The sequence below is a fragment of the Monopterus albus genome, unplaced genomic scaffold, assembly GCF_001952655.1.
Source record: "Monopterus albus unplaced genomic scaffold, M_albus_1.0 scaffold126.1, whole genome shotgun sequence".
Classification (NCBI taxonomy): domain Eukaryota; kingdom Metazoa; phylum Chordata; class Actinopteri; order Synbranchiformes; family Synbranchidae; genus Monopterus; species Monopterus albus.
Window position 1 is genome coordinate 1,717,316 of NW_018128006.1, and position 18,652 is coordinate 1,735,967.

Consider the following 18,652-nt stretch of genomic DNA (forward strand, 5'->3'; position numbering starts at 1 on the left):
AACCTGCAACGTGTAACCACAGAAACTCTACTGCAGTCGGAGAATAGTTACTGTCAGGGAATTAATTTGAGGTCACTACGCTAAATCCCCCATGAATCATTGCGATAGCAACTGCGCCGCCGTAGCCACTCTTCCCTTTAGACTCTTTGGTTAATGTCAAATATCGCGGTAGCTACCTCACAAATCACTACGTAATGTGCCGTGCTGCTTCTAGCGGCGCTGGTGACAGTGCTGAAAGCTGTTGGGGTAAGTTTTTATTAATTTTCTTTTTTTCGTATAATAATTCAAACATTTATTTAGTAATTTGTTAGTAAGACAGTTTCTCTTTCTTATTCAGTTGGTCGTTAGAAGTGAAGAGTTTATCCAGCCTTAGTCATACGCAGAGCTCGGGCCTGGGTGGGGGCAGCCGTGTTTTTCCTCGCCATAAATCACCACACAAGAACCAAGCAGTTCAGCAGTATGCTATAGCTAACTGTAGCCGTTATTAGCGACTTAGTATAGTGTGAGCGGCCCAGCTAAATTGTTGTGTAAACGATATACTGTATATCTATAAAATGTGCCCCGATGTACCAGAAAGACAGCGGTTGTGCGAAAATTGTGTTAAACTTTGGCGAGAGAGGCGATAATTGGTAGAACAGACTAACTTACAAGCCCCTGAACGCTTGTAGCGCACAACGGTTAGCGTTAGCTTCTTTGTTGTCCCGTCCTCGTGCTGTTAGCTCGGGCAGCCGAATCTTTCAGAAAAAAAACAGACTTGGTATTGACAATTCATTTTGACCTTGATGATCTGCCAGTGTACAGGTGTGGTATTAAAAATAACTAATGGCTAAAAATGGGTGTTTTTGTCAGCAATCACTTTGGTTTCGACTCTTACAAACTCTGCTTCTGTCCAGTTTAACGCCTTGTCACCCTACCCAGTGTACAAGGCAAGCGAACAGCGCGACCCAGCTCTATAAAATATTTTAATAAAATGCAGTGATGATTTGTGACGTGGCTGCCGAATTTTTCAGGATGCCCAGCCTGTTTGTAATAAGCTTCTACCAAATTTATATGTTTTATAATAAACCCGGAAACATTAAGAAAGCAGTTTTTCTGATGGAACTTGGTATGCTTTTCTCAGTGTACACTGCGTGCTTACTTTCCCTGCATACTTTCCTCATCACTCTTCCTGTGATAAATAACTTCAAACGCCTGATGTGCAGACTATTTGAGCTAACCGGTGGCATACGTTACAAACGCTGTCGCAGTGAATTGAGTTCAATTCTAAAGAGTAGGAAACAACCGAGACCACTGGTTGTTTGTCTTAAGCGTTAGCGAGATGCTAATCTGCCGGCTCGGTTTGACCACACAAGGTCATTAAGTCGATTAGGTTTTGACTTAACTGTTACTGTGTGCGTTATCCGTATGAACACACTGTAAAACAGCGAAACGCAACCCATGTACGGTTGTCTAGACAAATTTTAGAGTTTGACATGTTAGAAATGAATTGGCTAGCGTAGGTGTGGTGTTGTCAATAGCGTTGCATGCCGCAACGTGATGGCCCAGGCCATATTAGCAGTTGCAGCTGAGGATGGCCGGATTGCTGGAAGTCACATGGTTGGTCCTGTCAGGGGGGTGGGTTGTTGTTTGGGCCCCGACCAGGGTAGCACCATCGTGTTAAAATCTAAAACCAAAGAGAATAGATGGCATGGCTAGGGCCGCGTTTTTCTGCCCGAACCGGACCCGTTCCCGGGAGTGTGGCGTCCGACCTAGACCCGACATGTTAATGGTGTATAATGTCCGATCCGAACTCGGTTGAGTTTGCACGTTTTTTTTATGTTTTTGTTTTTTTTATTACTCCACATCATTAACGAAATTGACTCCTACAGCCGTCTAGCCTGAAGTTTGGCCTACGAGTCAGGACCCGAATGTACTCTCTAAATTTCTGACCGAACTCTTGGCTAGACGACGGGTTGAGCTCGGTTCGGGTATTCACACTCTAGGGTAGAGACCTCATTGTGGGTTTATTAAATATTCTGTTGTGACTGGGCCAGTCTGTGTCGTTCCTAGTTTTTTGATTGTATCGACTTGTCCTCGTTTAAAAAAAAAGTACTGAAACACCCATTGGTGTTAGTGCTTTAGGAAGTGGACTTCTTTCCCTCTGTGTGTCACCCAAGGCTGAAAAAGGGGAAGATGAGCCCATCGTCTCCAAGGTTTTTCTTATGAGTAGTTTGTTTGTTTGTTTGTAGCTCATAACCTCTGACATACTTATCCAGTCAGGGTAGTGATAACATGGTGTTTGTACTGCCATGAGGATGTACAGTTTTAGTTCTTGGGGGTTTAGTATTTATCTCGCTGTTCTTGTTCTGGATTGACATTTAATTATACATTTTTAAAAAATCTTTCCATTTTGAGGGATTATTTGCACCTGTATTTCATTATTTTAACCTTACAGGAAGCAGTGAGAAGGGACTCATTGCAACCCAGTCACAGCAGAATACATAACGTGCCCTAAGGTTGGCTCACCCAGGTTGTTTTCGAAGCAGTGTATTTAGGTCAGCAACAAAGTGCTCAAACCTACTGATGGAGATCAGTTCCTGAGATTAAATGTATACAGTACTTACATTATTCATCTCGGTTGCTAGGTGGGGTCTCACCTGCACACTAAAATGTGTAAGTATGTGTGCAGAATAGTTGTGGGTTGAATAACAAAACCAGGGGCCCTGGTCAGACATTGTGCCATAAATAACATTGCCTGAGCTGAAGGTATGCACAAGGACTTGTTGATCTGCAGTGCTTGTCTGCTAGTCAGCTGCCTGACATTATGGCTGTATCCAGAGGCATGTGAGGAAAACCAAGTGTTACCAAAAGTATTCAGATAACATTTGTGTAACAAAATAAGACATTTGTATTAGTTGACATTGTAATTGAATTTGTCTCACTACAGACTCTTCAGTCTTTTGTTTGTTATCACTAAAATTTTTATCTGAGATTGTTAGTCATCGTAAAGTGAGGTCAAGGTGATCAACCAAATCTTTGTTTTTTCTTTCCCCCCCCAACAGTATGAAGTGAAACAGAACAGAATTTGTGTACCATCCGCAACTGCTTCAAGTTCAGATCATAGCAAAGAAACTCAAGATCAGCCTTCCAAAACAAGCAACGTGGAAACACTGAAGATGTGTAAAAATAAGAGGATCACTTCAAGGGTTTAGAAGACAAGAAGTAACCAAATCCTGAAATGACCAAAGAAGACACGTCAGCCCAACTGAAACACGGAAGAGAAGCAAACCTATGCCCCAGCATATTTTGAGAAGTCAATAACTGATCTGAAACCAGAAGTTTGTGCCTACTCAACAGCTTTGACAAAGCACACGTCCCAACGCTGCTCCTAGCCCTCCTCATCCTCACCACACCACCAACTCACCACTGGGGTGTGGTGTGGGCTGCTATCTGCTAGTTGGGTTTTTTTTCCCCCTTGGTTCCCCCATCTTTCCTTCCTCTCCTTCCACTGTATTCATTGTAATTTTTTTCTAAGCAGTGTTATTGCACCTGTTTGCCTTTTTTGCTCTAGATTTCTCCCCCCTTTTTGCTTTATGCAACCATCTAGAACGTGTGCCAGAAACCTGTAACAAGTGTGTGTGTTCGGCTGTGTGCATGAAGTGATCTGCAGGAGCTGCAGTCAGAGATCCAGAGAATTAGCAAGATTCAAGACATCGAATAAAAGGTGGGTCTCACTGGAATTCCTTTAATAACACGAGGCCTGTTGTGTGAATGTCAACTGTACTTAATTGAGTAACAGTTTGATTTATCAGGTTCTGAAGAACTGCTTCCCCAGTTTATTCTGAATATTTTTTTTTTGTCCTGTACAGGGTTGGAGAAATCAGATTTTTAAAAGTTTGATACCACAACTCAAGTTGGAAATTGGTAAATTCTGTTTGTACACACTACCTGATTATGCATATGAGCAAACAGATTGTGGAGCAGTTCAGTTTGGCCTCTTATTTTTGGGCAGCAACGCAGAGGTTGCTTTCTTTTTAATCCCTGAACTAGTGCTGGTTATCAAACTTTTATGGCATTGATCAAATTACTTCAATGCCATCAAGTATTGAAAAATGCTTTTCTTTTTAATTGATTGATAACAGAACTTAAGGTTGTGGTAAATAGGTTTGCATTTTAGATTGTGAAACTGCTTTGAGTGCACAAATATGCCAAGGAATTGAAAAATGAAACTGATCTGTACCAAAATGTTTTTATGTATGTATGTATGTATGATTTGTTAAAACTGATTTTTATAAAATTGTATCTACAAAAATATTGTTTAGGACTTGGTATCAAATTTTGGAATTATATCCAGCCCTACACTGAACACATCTGTCCATGTTAGTGAAAAGCCACTGCTGCATTGCTTGGTCAGAATTTTTTTAATTTTATTATTTATTTTTGCCTCTTGGAATATTTTTGCACATTGTGCTGCTTGGGCTCAAAAGCACACGTAATGTGGAACTAGTGTGATAAGTGATATGGAGTTGAAGACAGTTCTATGTTATTGACTTCTACATTGTCATTTGCTAAAGATAACTTTCCATAAGTCAACTAAACTAAACTGATGCTACTTCCAAACAGTTGAACTCATTATTTAGTTTAGTTGGTGAATGATTTGGTTGCCTTCCCACACCCAGCTCACACCTTTTGCTGTTCTGTCGTTTTCAAGTCGTATCCTTCCTGATGTTGGACTTTTCAAGCCCCTCCCTGGAGATAGAAGCCCACAGCTGTTTTCCTTTGTTTGTGACACTTAGCACACTGGCTGACCTGTCTGCCTTACCCGTTATGTTTGTTCCTTTCTTCACCCTTGCAGACATCCAGCGGTGTGTCATTGGGTGGTTTCATAAAAATAGTACTTAACAGTCAAGCAAAAAATTTAAACAAATAATCAAGTTCAGCAAGTGCTCAAGCAAGTTTGGTCCGAGTTTATGGGAAAATATGGGCAGCCCCTGGAAAGGCTTTGTTGAGTTTACCTTGCCTGCGTCGCCACCCACCGCGTTTGTTAGCGCTGACCTGAGCAGCACCTCCCCTGTCGGACTCAGCCTGTCGCCATATGGTCGATCTGTAAGTTTCACCCTCCTGCCTCTTTTCTACGTGCCCCACCCCATTGAACACCCATCCACCCACCTTGCCCTGCATCTCTCTGCTGTGAATGGCCTAACCTCTTTCATCCTCTTCGGGTTCCCGAGACTAGCCTCTACTCATATCATTGCAGGGTGAGGGGTGTTCTGCTAATTAGATTCCAGAAATTTGGATCTTTTTACAAGTCCGCTAGTCTTCCTTTGGTGTCGCAGTGCAATAAAAGTGTAGTTCAGCCATGACAAGGGCAAAACATGCCGGGCTACATTCATGCTGGTATACGACTCAAGTCAGCACTAAACCACATAACCAGGAAGCACTGATTATTTACTTGCAGTAGTATTTAAAGTACTTGGACATCAGCATGAAACCTTTTTATAGAAATATGACTAATAACTGTGCGAACAACCAGACCAAATGCATGCCTGATCATGTAGCCTGTGTTCTCAGGTTTTTAAAGTCCTGACTTAAATAATCTTAAATGGTAAAAGACTTTATTTTTGTTACGTCTTGTGTTAAGGGTCGCTCATTTTGGCAGCGCAGTACAGGACCTGACAGAAGAGGCTGCTCTGGGATCCCTTCATAATCCATAACCCATCACCAAGTCTGTTCACTGTAGACGCACGTCTATTTGGCCCTGTCTTTTGTGTTTTCTGCTTGGTTTTTTTGTTTTTTTTGTGCTGTTTTACTCTTCCTTAGGTAACATGCAGCTCTTCACATAAACCTCTTCACCTTAACTGGTTATACAGACTGGTTCATCTTTTCAGTTTAAGTCTCTGTAGAGCTATTCTTATTTGTAGTATATTGCTGTGATATGTGCATATGGTGAGGCCCCCCAAAATTGGTGCATGGGCATTGTATCATAAGTTGTTAACAAGGTCAGTTGAATGATCAAGTATTTTATACCTCAGTAATGGGAAAACTGGTTTTGTAATAACCTTGCCAACTTGTAAAATTTGGATAAGGGTTATTTAAGGAACAAATGCTATGACTACACTCCTTGTAAATACTGTTGCCTCCTCCCGACAGCATAACCAAGTCCTGTCCCCAGTGTCAGAAATGGAAAGAGGCTCTTCAGAACCTCCAGTGGCTCGCAACACTGGCTCTGCCCCATCCACTTCTACTGGTCCTATGCCTATCCCCCGATCCTCCTCAGTTTCTTGTCGTCCCCACCCAGGAAATAGAAAACACAGGCGAACTCCCTTGTATCAGAGATCAGTAAGGGGGCATGTTCAGTGGTGCCCATACTCACTCACTAGCCCTGTGAGCTGCAGTTGTTGTGATTTTTGCTAACAGCACGGTTTGTAGTTGTCAAAAATATGTTTAGCAGCAGATTTTGTTAAACGGGCTTTTCTGGTATTAGTGTAATCACTGATAGGTACATGGAGGTGAACAGTTTGAGCATGGTTAACCAGATACGCATTAAGTTTCTACAACATTTCGGCCTAAATCACTTGACAAATTGTAGCTTTTAGTGCATGACAGTAAGAAAGCCAGAAAGTGTTGTGTTCATGTTTCCAGTCAGTGGTATAAATAAAATTCTATCAAGGCATATTCAATGTGCATTCCCCTCTGATAGCCCCAGAACACACTAATGGAGCTTCACACCTCTGCCTGTTTTCCTCCTCTGAAGTGTGCTGTACCTGCATGAATGTATTTATTTTTAAATAAAGGCTGCCATCAGACACTGCATTGAACTGTGGCTACCCTTTTAATTTTTCCTATTCTGTCTGCTTCATGTTGATCCACTCTTTGGGTGCATTTTAACACTGGCTTCTCTTCTTTCCTAGATGAGTTTCGACCCCGGCATGCTCCATAGCAATGGGCACACTGCATATGCCAACGGCACAGGGCCTGGAATTAGAGAGACTGGTGTGGTTGAGAAGCTCCTGACTTCATATGGATTCATCCAGTGCTCGGAGCGTCAGGCTCGCCTCTTCTTCCACTGCTCCCAGTACAATGGCAACTTGCAGGAGCTAAAAATAGGAGGTGAGAGGCCTTGGGCTTTTGTACAAATTGCAAATACTCAACCTGTAGTTAATCACTTATCAAAAAGGCAAGCTACATTATTGAAACTTAAGTTGTCCTTCTTGGTTTTCTCCTCCTCCGCTGCCATCAGATGATGTAGAGTTTGAGGTATCCTCTGACAGGCGCACTGGCAAGCCCATAGCAGTGAAGCTGCTAAAGATAAAGCCAGAGGTGCTGCCAGAGGAACGCATCTCGGGCCAGGTGGGGCCAGACCTGCACGCCTATCCCTTTACTGTGCTGCATGGTTATATTCATCCAGTTAAGGAACACCGTTTTATTTTTGGTTCTGTCCTTGTTTAACTTAACTTTATATGGTCCATTGTATGTTTTGTGGTGGGTTTTTTTTCTTTATTGTAAGTGCATAGTAAAATTTTATCCCCTTTAATACTGCACCCTAAAAAAAAAAAAAAGATCTGCAATACATTTGAATCTCATATTGGTTTGTTGTTGCTGGAATACATGTTGGCTGAAGGTGTTCAATGTCGGGTAGACAAATATGGTCAAGTGATTAATGTAATTGCGCAGGGGTATAATTGACTTCTATGTATACTGAAACTACAATTAGTTGTTTACCCTTCTGGTACATGACTGTGACGAGTCAATGAGCCTGGCTTAAACAACATTAAGTTGAAGTCAGTGGGGGAAGGTAGAGGTGTGTTATACCAAACTGATTTGCTCTGCTCATCATGCACAGCTCATAACATGCAAGTAGCACCACTGCTTATAGTGTCAAAAATCTAACTGTAGTACAATGTGAAACCGTAAAGCTGCACGCTTGTACTGATTCATTCAGTCACTGATTTGCTTAATCAGGTCAAATAATCGTGGTAGAGGTCCTTAGGAGGCTTAAAAGTGTTTATGGCTTCCACATGCCGTTCTGCTAACTTGTGGATGGCACTCCATCTTTGGACACTGATACTTGTTACTCTGACACTTGAAATTCGGCCATTTTATCCATCGTGTGTTTTAGTTGGGCCATGTACGATTGGCAAAGCAGTGTGTTAATACAATTTCCCCTTCCCTCTAGGTTGTCTCAGCTATTCCAGTGCACTTAGATGGAAAGTCTGCTCCTGGCCAAGTGCCTACTGGCAGTGTTTGTTATGAAAGAAATGGGGTAAGAAGGGACATGTATTTACAGCAGAATGTTAAAGTATTTAGTTTCATCCTTCCACTCAAAGATTTTGTACAAACAATTACTTGTTCATGCTTAACTTGGCTTTGCTAAATGTCTTAGCCTGTTTCCCTGTTGTGCTTTGAGATATGTTGATATGCAACCATATACTGTGGTTGGGCAATGACTGGGTAAACATAAAATCTCCAGCCTCCACAGTCACATGGCTGTCTGCCTTTCATATGCTCAGTTGGCAGTATATTAGGTATGCCTAGCTAAAACTTAAACTATTTTAATACAACCATGCTGCAGCAAATCCAGCCTATATGAAAGTGATGTATAATTTTTGTTCGGACTTTCAAGAGCGACTAATACAACTGATAATTCTAGAATTTTTGGTGCTGTTCAATTTTATTGCATTATAAAAGATAATATTTAGACTGGGGCTAGGCCAAATAATAATTGTCTCTGTGCTGCTGTTGAACTGCAGTGCATTATACATATTGAAGTCTCCATAGTGATCAGATAATTGAATCAACACCTCTCTTAAACAGATTGATCAAGAACTGACCCATATCACCTCCATGAAAGGTGGGATTTATTTCCAGACTGTTGCATTAGTTTTAGCTAGGCTAATGTCCCTAATTAACTGCCAGCTGCTTGTATGCACTCTTAATTTTTGGCTGATCTCAAATGTGAAATGGTTTGTGTCTCAAATCCTTCAATAAAGTTTGACAGTGGTGTGACTTTGCACAGGAGGTGTTCTACCTTACCTACACTCCTGATGATGTGGAGGGTAATATCCATCTGGAAACAGGTGACAAAGTCAGCTTTTACATGGAGACCAACAAGCAGTAAGTGTTCACACCCTGTCACTATAATCTTAATGAATCCCAGCTTGAAATCGATTTTGTATTTATCACTCTTGTATTTCAGTACTGGTGCAGTCAGTGCTCGTAACATTCAGCTTGTGAAGAAAAAGCAAACAAGGTGCCAGGGTGTGGTGTGTGCTACAAAGGTAAGGGCCACTGATGCATTGCTTGAACCGTTATTATTAAGCAAATTAGTCATAATATGGTTATCTTTGTGATAGTTAACTTTGCTAAACTAAGTGCATCATCTAGAATAGCTGTTAAAAGTAGCTGTCAACTTAGGTTTTACTGATGTGGCCACTCTCATTTGCAAAACAAGCTAAAAACAAACCAGTCTCCTCCTTCAGAGACACCTCTAATCCACAACCGATATATGGTCTAACAGAGTTTTACCTCAAAAGCTGAATGAACTTCAGATTTTTGGCTGAGCAAACAGACACCCGACCCCTTCAGCAGAGGAATGAATAAACAGCCTGTTGGTTACAAACATCAGTCACTGTAGTGGAGGGCAAATATTTATGGGATGTAAGAGTAAGACAAAACACACTAGTAAGAATGCTACCCCACTAAACTCTTGATAGAAGCCCTGGATCTTTTATATTGAACCATGTGTTGTCTTTCAGGAGGCCTTTGGATTCATTGAGAGAGCTGATGTGGTGAAGGAGATCTTCTTTCACTACAGCGAATTCAAGGGTGATCTGGAGGCTCTGCAGGCTGGAGATGATGTTGAGTTCACTATCAAAGACAGAAATGTAGGTGTTTAAAGTTTTGAACTGTATCATCCACAAATACCCGACTATTGAATTTTCAGCAGATCAATTTTTTTTTTGACTGCCGTTGACACCAGCTACTCTTGTCTGAATATGTATAGAACACTGTTCTGTGCTTTTGTGGCTGTAGGGTAAAGAAGTAGCCACAGATGTGAGGCTGCTTCCTCAAGGAACAGTCATCTTTGAAGATATCAGCATTGAGCAGTTTGAAGGCACTGTTGTCAAGGTCATTCCCAAGGTTCCCACCAAAAACCAGGCAAGTAGAGTACAAGTCTGGAAAGTTGAATTCAGATCTGTTTGAAGAGGATTTGGCTGGAAAGGCAGATGTGGAGCTGTGATCCACTGACCACTACTTTGACAAATCTCTCATTCCTTTCTTCATCTTTTCTGCTTCCTCAGAACGACCCTCTTCCAGGTCGTATCAGTGCCCGCATTGGTTTTACTGACAAGGAACTGCCATTTGGTGAGAAGGACACAAAGTCCAAGGTGACCCTTTTGGAGGGAGATCACATCCAGTTCAACATTTCCACCGACCGCAGAGACAAGCTGGAGAGGGCTACCAACATAGACATCCTCCCAGACACTTTCAGCTTCACTAAGGAGACCCGTGAAATGGTGGGTTACAAAACAATAAAACATGATTAGTTATGTAGTGCATTAGTTTATAGCTGAAAGAAATGGCTGTTTGGAAGAGACATCCACATTTATTGAAGTGAGCCTTACTCAGACACAGAATCTTTGTCACCAAATCTCCTCCTAGGGGGTGATTGCAGCTATACGTGATGGCTTTGGCTTCATTAAGTGTGTGGATCGGGATGCCAGGATGTTCTTTCACTTCAGTGAAGTACTGGAGGAGAGCCAACTGCACATCTCGGATGAAGTGGAGTTCACTGTTGTGCCTGTAGGTCCTCTTTATAGGCATATGACAGAAATATGTTATTAATCAAGGGCATTCCAATTATTTGTTATTAACAGATTAAAGTAAATGTTCTCTTGTTACCAGGATATGCTGTCAGCTCAGAGGAACCATGCAGTGCGCATCAAGAAGCTGCCCAAGGGCACGGTGTCTTTCCATACCCAGTCTGAGCAGCGCTTCATGGGCATAGTGGAGAAGGAAGTTCCAGGGGTTACCAGTAAAAATAACAGTCCCACCAAGAGCAAGGAGAAGGTACACTAGTGCTTAATTATGTCCAGTATAAGTGCTCATGAATCTACCCCCAGTACACTCAAACAATAGCCTTGTAGTTCTTTCCAACCCACCTCTTCAGTCCCTATTCCCAATTTATTTTTGTTTTGTTTTGTTTTAGTTCTAACTTTCCTTTTTGCTTTCCTCCCAATGACCTCTTCCTGTTCTCGTTCCTTGTTGATTAGAAAAAAGACAAGGTAGGACAGATCTTTTGCATGAAACGGCATGAATGTCTCAAATAAAGAGTTCAAGTAATACTAGTAGTTTTTACATTTCACTAACCTTTAGTCTAAGAAATAATTACTTGTTCTCTAGATCTTACATGGCAAGTCTAAAAGTCAACATTGACAAAGCAGTATAAGAATTGTTTCTAGTATGATATTTACAAGTCATGCTGTCTGATAGATGCCTCTTATTTTTATTTTTTCTCCTACCCCCAAGGTTAAAGTTGTAGAAAAGGTTGGTCTTTGTAAGCCTCTGACCTGCTGATTGCCTTCTTTGATATATTTGATTACCAAATTAACCCTTAGAAACATAAATTGAAACAATGCATTGATTCAATTAACAGTAGGGCTGCACAATTAGTAATACAACACTAATCCCAATGAATTTAGTTAGTTGCTGTTTATGGTTTACTGTCTTTAGTAATTAATGCTGTACAATACACACAGCAGAAGGGCATATTGTCCTTCAGTCTTTTTTGTTGGTCCTCCCTAAATGATAGAAATATCACCTGGAGTAGTTATTTGTGTTTAAGATAGCTGAATGTCTTTGCACTCAAAAGAATTATAGATTAACGGTCATAATTTCAGTTGCAAGAACATTATGAAGTGTAAAGTAGTCTGTCCTATATAACGTGATCACACAGCCTAACAAGCTTAGTTACCTTTTTCCTCTTGCTTTTGTTCATACTTACTGTAATGTCTAGCAGTGCCAGTAAATTGCATACTGTGCATGTTTCAGGCAGTTATAGTGAATAGCTGAGAATAAACTCTAGTGCAGAACTATTCCCAGTACTTGAAGCTACAGTAGTTGTGGTAAATTTTACAGCCCTCCATAGCAGGCTGTAACTCAGAGCTGTTGGCAGTAGACTAGGCTAATGCTAACCAACTATGCTGCTACAGAGTGGTGCATTGCTAACACTCGTGCCTTTTATACACTTGCATAAGCTAATTGTACACCAGCTTGTAATATAGTACATGCTTTTTGATTGTCAGATTGGGTCATATGAGACACTTGACCTTGGCTGGGACCATCTGGATCAAGCATTACTGATGCTCATTATTCAAATAATAATGTAGGTTTGATTTGTTGCCTTCTGTGTAGGAGTCTGACGAAGGAGTGATTGCATATGAAGACTGTGGAGTGAAGCTAACTGTGCCATACCATAACAAGGATCTGGAGGGAGGAAGTTATCCGCAGGTTGGAGACAAGGTATGAGTGACGTTGCACTTAGTAACTTTTTCTTTAGATTAAATGAAGATTGTCAAAGGACTTTCCTGTATGTGACTTTGAATGATTGTCCTCTAGGTGGAGTTCTCCATTAATGAAGTGAAGCGAACTGGCCAGCAGAGTGCAGTCTCTATCAGGGTCCTTAATCGTAACACTTCCAATGCCAAGAGACTGCATGGATTCGTTGCCACACTCAAGGACAATTTTGGTTTTATTGAGACAGCAAATCATGACCAAGAGATTTTCTTTCATTATAGGTAGAGGTTTTAATTCTAACATTTGGATAAGTTAGTTTCTGATTTATTAAAGATTTCCAAACATCTGTTTCTTCATATCAAACTCCAGTATATTTCTGTTTCCTATTTAGTGAAATGTGTGGAGACTTGGAGAGCTTGGAGCTGGGTGACACAGTGGAGTATACACTCTCTAAAGGAAAAGGAAACAAAGTCAGTGCTGAAAAGGTTACCAAAGTGGCTGCAGGTATGAACATTGTAGTTATAGATATTTTCTTTTCACTCTGCAGTTTATCTCTGTATATAAAAGGCATGTGCAATTTACTGTTTTCTACTTTCAGTGAATGCCATTGGTGAGGATGTTGGTGCCACAGTGATGATGGGGAAAGTCATTCGTCCTTTACGCAGTGTGGACCCCTCCCAGACAGAATACCAAGGGCTTATTGAAGTCGCAGAAGAAGGTTGGTGTCAAGTCTGATGGGACTTGGAGACCCAGCTTTTAAAGCATACTGTTTTCATGACTAAAATGTCCTCTGTGTTGGTTGTTTCAGGTGGAACTAAAGCCCAGAGTTATCCCTTTGGAATCATGGGTATGTCAAACAAGGCAGATTGCCTGCAGAAAGGAGAACTTGTGAAGTTTCAAGTTTGCACAGTAGCCCAGACTGGGCAGAAAATGGCTTGCAATATAGTCCCTCAGCGTAGAGCCATGGTGGAATGTGTCAAAGACCAGGTAGGAATCTGTTATTTGTTTGTTTTATTTATTGTGTGGAACATGTTGAATCATACAACAAACTTCATATTCAAAGCTAGTCCTTACAGCACAGATTAAATTGGAGTAAAATGCTGCTTAATTCCTGAATTGTTTTGTTGATCCCAGTTTGGCTTCATCACATATGAAGTCGGTGAGAGCAAGAAGCTGTTCTTCCACGTAAAAGAAGTGCAAGACGGCCTGGAGCTCCAGTCTGGGGACGAGGTAGAGTTCTCAGTTGTCCTCAATCAACGCACAGGAAAGTGTAGTGCCTGCAATGTACGCAGAGTCAGGTGGGTATTTCAGTTAAATCACATTTATCAGCCAACTAAGAAGAACATTTTTGCTCTGATCTTTAATGAACACCTTTTCAAACACCTTAGCGAGGGGCCTAAACCAGTGGCAACTCCCCGTCCTGACCGTCTGGTGAACCGACTGAAGAGCATCACTCTTGATGATGCCAGTGCTCCTCGCCTGGTCATTGTAAGACAGCCCCGTGGGCCTGACAATTCGAAGGTACCTGGGCTGTTGCCACACTGTCTGTAGTCATTGTACTTTGAGCTGATATGTACTTTCACTGACTAAGGGAATAATAGCTTCAGAATTGATTCAAGTTTTTTTTATTAAATATTCTGAATACAAACTTCAACTGACTATCGATGCATATACTATGAATCATGATGATTTCACTGGATTATATGCAGAATGAAGTACCTGGGGGGAAATCAAGGCCCTTCACCAATTAAGGCTAAATCGCATTTCAGTAATATGTTGCCATATGCAGTCTTGCACATTGATTTTCAGCATTGGGCACAATTGCCTAGTACATCCAAAGTTAGAAGTTACTTGGAATCAGATCAGGTTATTGACTTTTCCCACAAGTGTCGACATTAATAAAGTCTGTCCTCTCGTACAGGGCTTCAGTGTGGAACGCAAGACTCGTCAGCCTGGTGTCATCGACTGAGCAGTATAGAGTCGTCACCCTATTTGGTTTTGGTGAGATGTCCCAAAGGGCAACAGCAGGGGATAAGGCAATGTCATATGACACATGCTTGTACACACAAGCTCATACGCAAACTGCACGCAAACATACAGTAATTGGGAATGTAATCCACCCCCTCCCCCATCAATACCTGCAAGGGAACATTTTCTGTTCCACAGTTTCCTGCCTCCAATGTGTGATGTAAAGAGCTCTACACTGCAGTGTACATGGGATCTGTGTGTGCATGTGTGACGTATCTAGAAGTGATTATAGTATATAATGGAGCTATTTGTTTCTGAGGGCGTTGTCTCTCCAAATCAGAGTGATGACTGTGTGTGGTTGTCTGTGTCCCTGCAGTCTTTTGAATCTGCTTTGTCTGGAATTCTGCACCTGTCATCAGTCCAGTAGCTTGTCTGGGTGAATGAGTGTGTTGGCATGTCTCTGAGCTTTCTTCTGTTTGTTTTTTGTTTTGTTTTTTTCTCATATCTGCTCCTTTCCTCATGGAAACTTTTGAAATGGTTTCATTATCAAATTTCTATTGTATGCTGTCCTACAAAACACATAAAGCAAAGTTCCCTCCATAAGGAGGATCATATTTCTCACATGTGCAAGCTTAAACTGAGGATACTTCTCTGCTCTGTTTTTCGAGCAGTTTTGAGATGCTTTATTTGAAGAACTGGCATGAAAGCATGGTGTATGTGTGTGATGTGAATTTCAAAGTAGCTAATCTAATGGGATTTACTTTTACCAATCTGGAGCCTTTAGATACCATTTTGGTATTCACATGCTCCACTTAAGCAACTTTCCCAGGTGCAGAATTCCTTGTGGCATCTTATATCCACAGTTCTTTTTGTATTTTTTTTTTCTCCCCTTGCACATATCTTTTGCTTTTTCCCCACTGAAACTCAATCTGCTAATACTGAATTAAGAATAAGGTGCCTAAAACAACAAGCAAAATGAAAGGCGGTGTGGCAACAAAAAATAGCTGTACTGTTCCCAGCCCACTGGCAAAATATTCAATCTTAGGGTGGCTTTCTTTTCAAGTAGAAATAATACTGATATGCATCCCAAACAAGGGTTGAATTATACTGTATGTAATGTGTGCTTTTTTTTTTTTTTTTTTTTTTTTTTTTTTTTTGGTGGAAACTCAAACTTCAGATATAATGAGACAAATTTAACTTAAAGGAGAAAGGTGATGTGTTAGAAATTCAGTTTTAAAAAGAGCATTAAGATTCAGGATTTATCTGTTGCGCTCTTGAGACACGGTGGATGAGCTGTTGTGCCTCTGCACATTAAATTACAAACTCAGTTTCAACTTTGGAAGTCACCGGGTTTCAGTTGAACCATGTACAAAGGTTCTCATGTACTTTTGTTAATGGTCTTGAATGAAACAATGAAATAAAATTTTATGAAATTTATGAGCTGTTTGTCTTATTTCAAAGACACAGTCTGCTACATTAAAAAAGGAAGAAGTTAGGAAAGTTTGAAAGGCACTATACTCAAAAGACAGCAATGAATCAACATTTTTACACTCTCCATAATGAAAGGGTAAGTTATTGTAACTAAAACAGAAGGTATATATGCATAGTTGAAACTTGGCAGAATCAGTGAGGAGCAGTAACAACTTTGACCTCATAGCAGGTGAAGTTCAGGACAATGATTAGTGTCCAGTCCAGCCCCTTTAAGTGAATACCTGCACTATCTCTGAAGTGCACAAACTCTAAGGTTACAGAGAACAGTAAAATGCATCATCCATTGTCCATCTGATCGTTTGCTCGTTTCCTGGCGGGGGACCACTTCTGATACAGAGCCCGTTTAGTCACCATGCATTAAGAGACTGTTAATGAATGCAGCACAGGAGTTTCAAATACCCAGGATCTGTGCCATGCATTGTAATGAGTGAAACTGGTATAACTGAAGTACATAATTGACTGATTTATTGATTTGATTCTAAACCTTGGTACTACCTAGATATATATATAGTAAGTTCAGAGCGGTGAATCACCTTGTTTTGTGTGTGATTGGGAGCTCTGGGCTTCAGACCAGCATGTCCAGCACTCCCTCAGCTCAGAGGGTTGTGTGGGCTGCCTCTCTTTCATCTGGTTGGGAGGAGCTAGAACATGAGGTGGCTTAATGACTGTGGGCAGGAACTTCCTGTTAATGTTTGCATTCCTGTCTGAAGCAGATTGTGGCTGATTTAGAACCTCATTTAAAACGGCTGAAAACTCGGCAGCATTTGCACCAACTTTTGAAACCACCCTTGAACAATGTTTTGAGCACCAAGGAAATCAACCCCCCTGCATTTTGTGCTTGTATTCCTCCAGTTCAGCCTTGCACTCAACTACCTTTGCCCTCATCTCAAGGAATTGACATTGCAAGTCTTCCTCATAACCTTCCTCTGCCTTTAATTCATTTTCCCAAAACTTGATTTGCTCCATCTCCTCTTCAACTATTCTCTGCTGGGCTTCCTGCTCAGATTTCTTGGTCCTTTGTTTTTCCTCAAGCTCCAAAATCTGTTTGTCTATGCATGGTATCTGGACCTGCAAATCCTGCAAACAACCAATCTGACATAGTATAGTTTCTCTAAGATGGTTTTTCTCATCTTCAGCTGTAGTGCAGCTTGCACTGCACAGGTCATCAGCTTGTGCCTCTTGACTTTTCTTGCAGTGTTTGCTTTCTTTACCCCTCATCTGACTTCCCATGCAGCAAGATGTTTGCTGGTCCAAGTCTGACATGAAACTTTTCTGCCCTCTGCCTTTGCTTCTACTACTTTGCCCTGAGTTATCTTTGTCAACACAGAGAGAACCATCCAAAGAGAGATGGTTTCTTTTATCGCTCCTCTTACTGCTTTCCTTATCACAGGTAGTACTGTAGACCCTGCCTTTCCCCAGATTCTCCAGCCATTCCCAAGCTTCCTCCACAAAGGTGAGAGACTTCCTTTTAGGCCTTTTCTGGTCTTCCTTTTGCTGCTCAGCTTCTTGTCTGGAACATGACAAAGGTGGCAAGCTTTGGCAATGCAAACTCAGTGAACCGCTGCTTCGCCACACTCTAGCTCCTGCATCTTCTCGGTGGTGGACAGGGCTGGTATCTGCCAACTTTTGCTCTTTTCATTTCATCCCAGTCAGAAGGTCCATTGTGGATCAGTGTGAGTTGGACCTCTCTGGCTTGCTCACCATACTTCTGAAGAGTCTCTAAGAGGTGTTCATTGGGCATCATGCACCGCTCAAAGTCTTTAAATTTTTCCCGCAATGTGTAGCGTCCAGGCTGACCTAGAGAGAAGGATGACTGTGGTTATCATCAGGTTGGTCTGCATCAGAACTGAAATTGTACTACAAAGTACAGCCACAGATATACATACTCAAGGCTTGAGCCAATGCTATGACCACAACTTGACATGTTGTTTCCTCTGTAACTCCACAGACCACACGTGGGACGCTGTCCACAGACACTTTCACTTCCATTGTATCCAGTTTGTGATTTTTAAAAAGGAAAAAGTGTAGCGGTGCAGGCACTCTTCTTGTCTGATAGAAGTGGTGGAGACAAGTCAATCACTCTTGTTACATACAATTTGTCTGCCTGTCGTGTATTAATGCTCAAGGGCAGTTTAGACACACTGTCTACAGTCAATGTACCAGTTAAAAAAAAAACAAACTCAGCAAATAAACTTTATAAACAGCATTTGCTAACACTCATCAATAGCAAACTATTACAGTGACCTACCCTTTTTGTCCTGTCTGTAGTACAAATCCTCTGACCTGTTTGCTGTGGGATGAAAATTCTGGTTGAGAGACACAGTAGAGCAATTAAGACCAATTAAAATTCCTAAGGAAACTCCCATTTGAGGGTTTTATGATCCCACCCACCTTGCACAGTTTCCATTATCCCTGAAAAATGGCAAAAGAAGTTTCTTTTTTTTTTTTTTTTTTTTAAGATATTTAAATAAAGTGTGACAGAAAAACTAGTGATATTTGACACGGCACAATAGGAAATGTAGCGATATATAATAAATGATTCCTGAATGCTATTTAGCTTCAGTTTCAAATCAAATCAAATTTTATTTGTATAGCGCCAAATCACAACAAAAGTCATCTCAGGACACTTTACAGAGTAAGGTCTAGACCTTACTGTTATCAATATTATTACATAGGGAAAACCCAACAAATCCCCCTT

The 18,652-nt window shown here is 41.1% G+C and overlaps 1 protein-coding gene across 6 annotated transcripts; it reads left to right on the forward strand.

Annotated features, from left to right (window-relative positions):
* Window positions 1-150: 150 nt before the first annotated feature.
* Window positions 151-15,454, forward strand: csde1 (cold shock domain containing E1, RNA-binding). Of its 6 annotated transcripts, none has more exons than XM_020612489.1 (23): window positions 151-246; window positions 3,042-3,703; window positions 3,849-3,903; window positions 6,891-7,089; window positions 7,220-7,386; window positions 8,156-8,242; window positions 8,996-9,093; window positions 9,176-9,257; window positions 9,735-9,863; window positions 10,012-10,137; window positions 10,281-10,496; window positions 10,642-10,782; window positions 10,885-11,049; window positions 11,253-11,264; window positions 11,509-11,526; window positions 12,394-12,501; window positions 12,598-12,776; window positions 12,887-12,999; window positions 13,094-13,213; window positions 13,304-13,482; window positions 13,630-13,793; window positions 13,884-14,016; window positions 14,417-15,454. In XM_020612489.1, exons 4-23 carry the CDS (start codon window positions 6,891-6,893, stop codon window positions 14,462-14,464), a joined length of 2,484 nt encoding a protein of 827 aa, XP_020468145.1. In that variant the 5' UTR covers window positions 151-246; window positions 3,042-3,703; window positions 3,849-3,903; the 3' UTR covers window positions 14,465-15,454. The 6 variants fall into 6 exon arrangements, with proteins under 6 accessions (XP_020468145.1, XP_020468140.1, XP_020468142.1 ...); XM_020612484.1 differs by lacking the exon at window positions 3,849-3,903 and adding an exon at window positions 4,835-5,085; XM_020612486.1 differs by lacking the exon at window positions 3,849-3,903 and adding an exon at window positions 4,835-5,085 and having other exon boundaries at window positions 7,220-7,329.
* Window positions 15,455-18,652: the final 3,198 nt, after the last annotated feature.

Coding starts and splice junctions, on each gene's coding strand:
- csde1 (XM_020612484.1), top strand. CDS start 4,960: ATGGGCAGCCCCTGGAAAGGCTTTGTTGAGTTTACCTTGCCTGCGTCG. Junction 12,502..12,597: donor ATCCGCAGGTTGGAGACAAG/GTATGAGTGACG, acceptor ATTGTCCTCTAG/GTGGAGTTCTCCATTAATGA. Junction 13,483..13,629: donor TGGAATGTGTCAAAGACCAG/GTAGGAATCTGT, acceptor TGTTGATCCCAG/TTTGGCTTCATCACATATGA.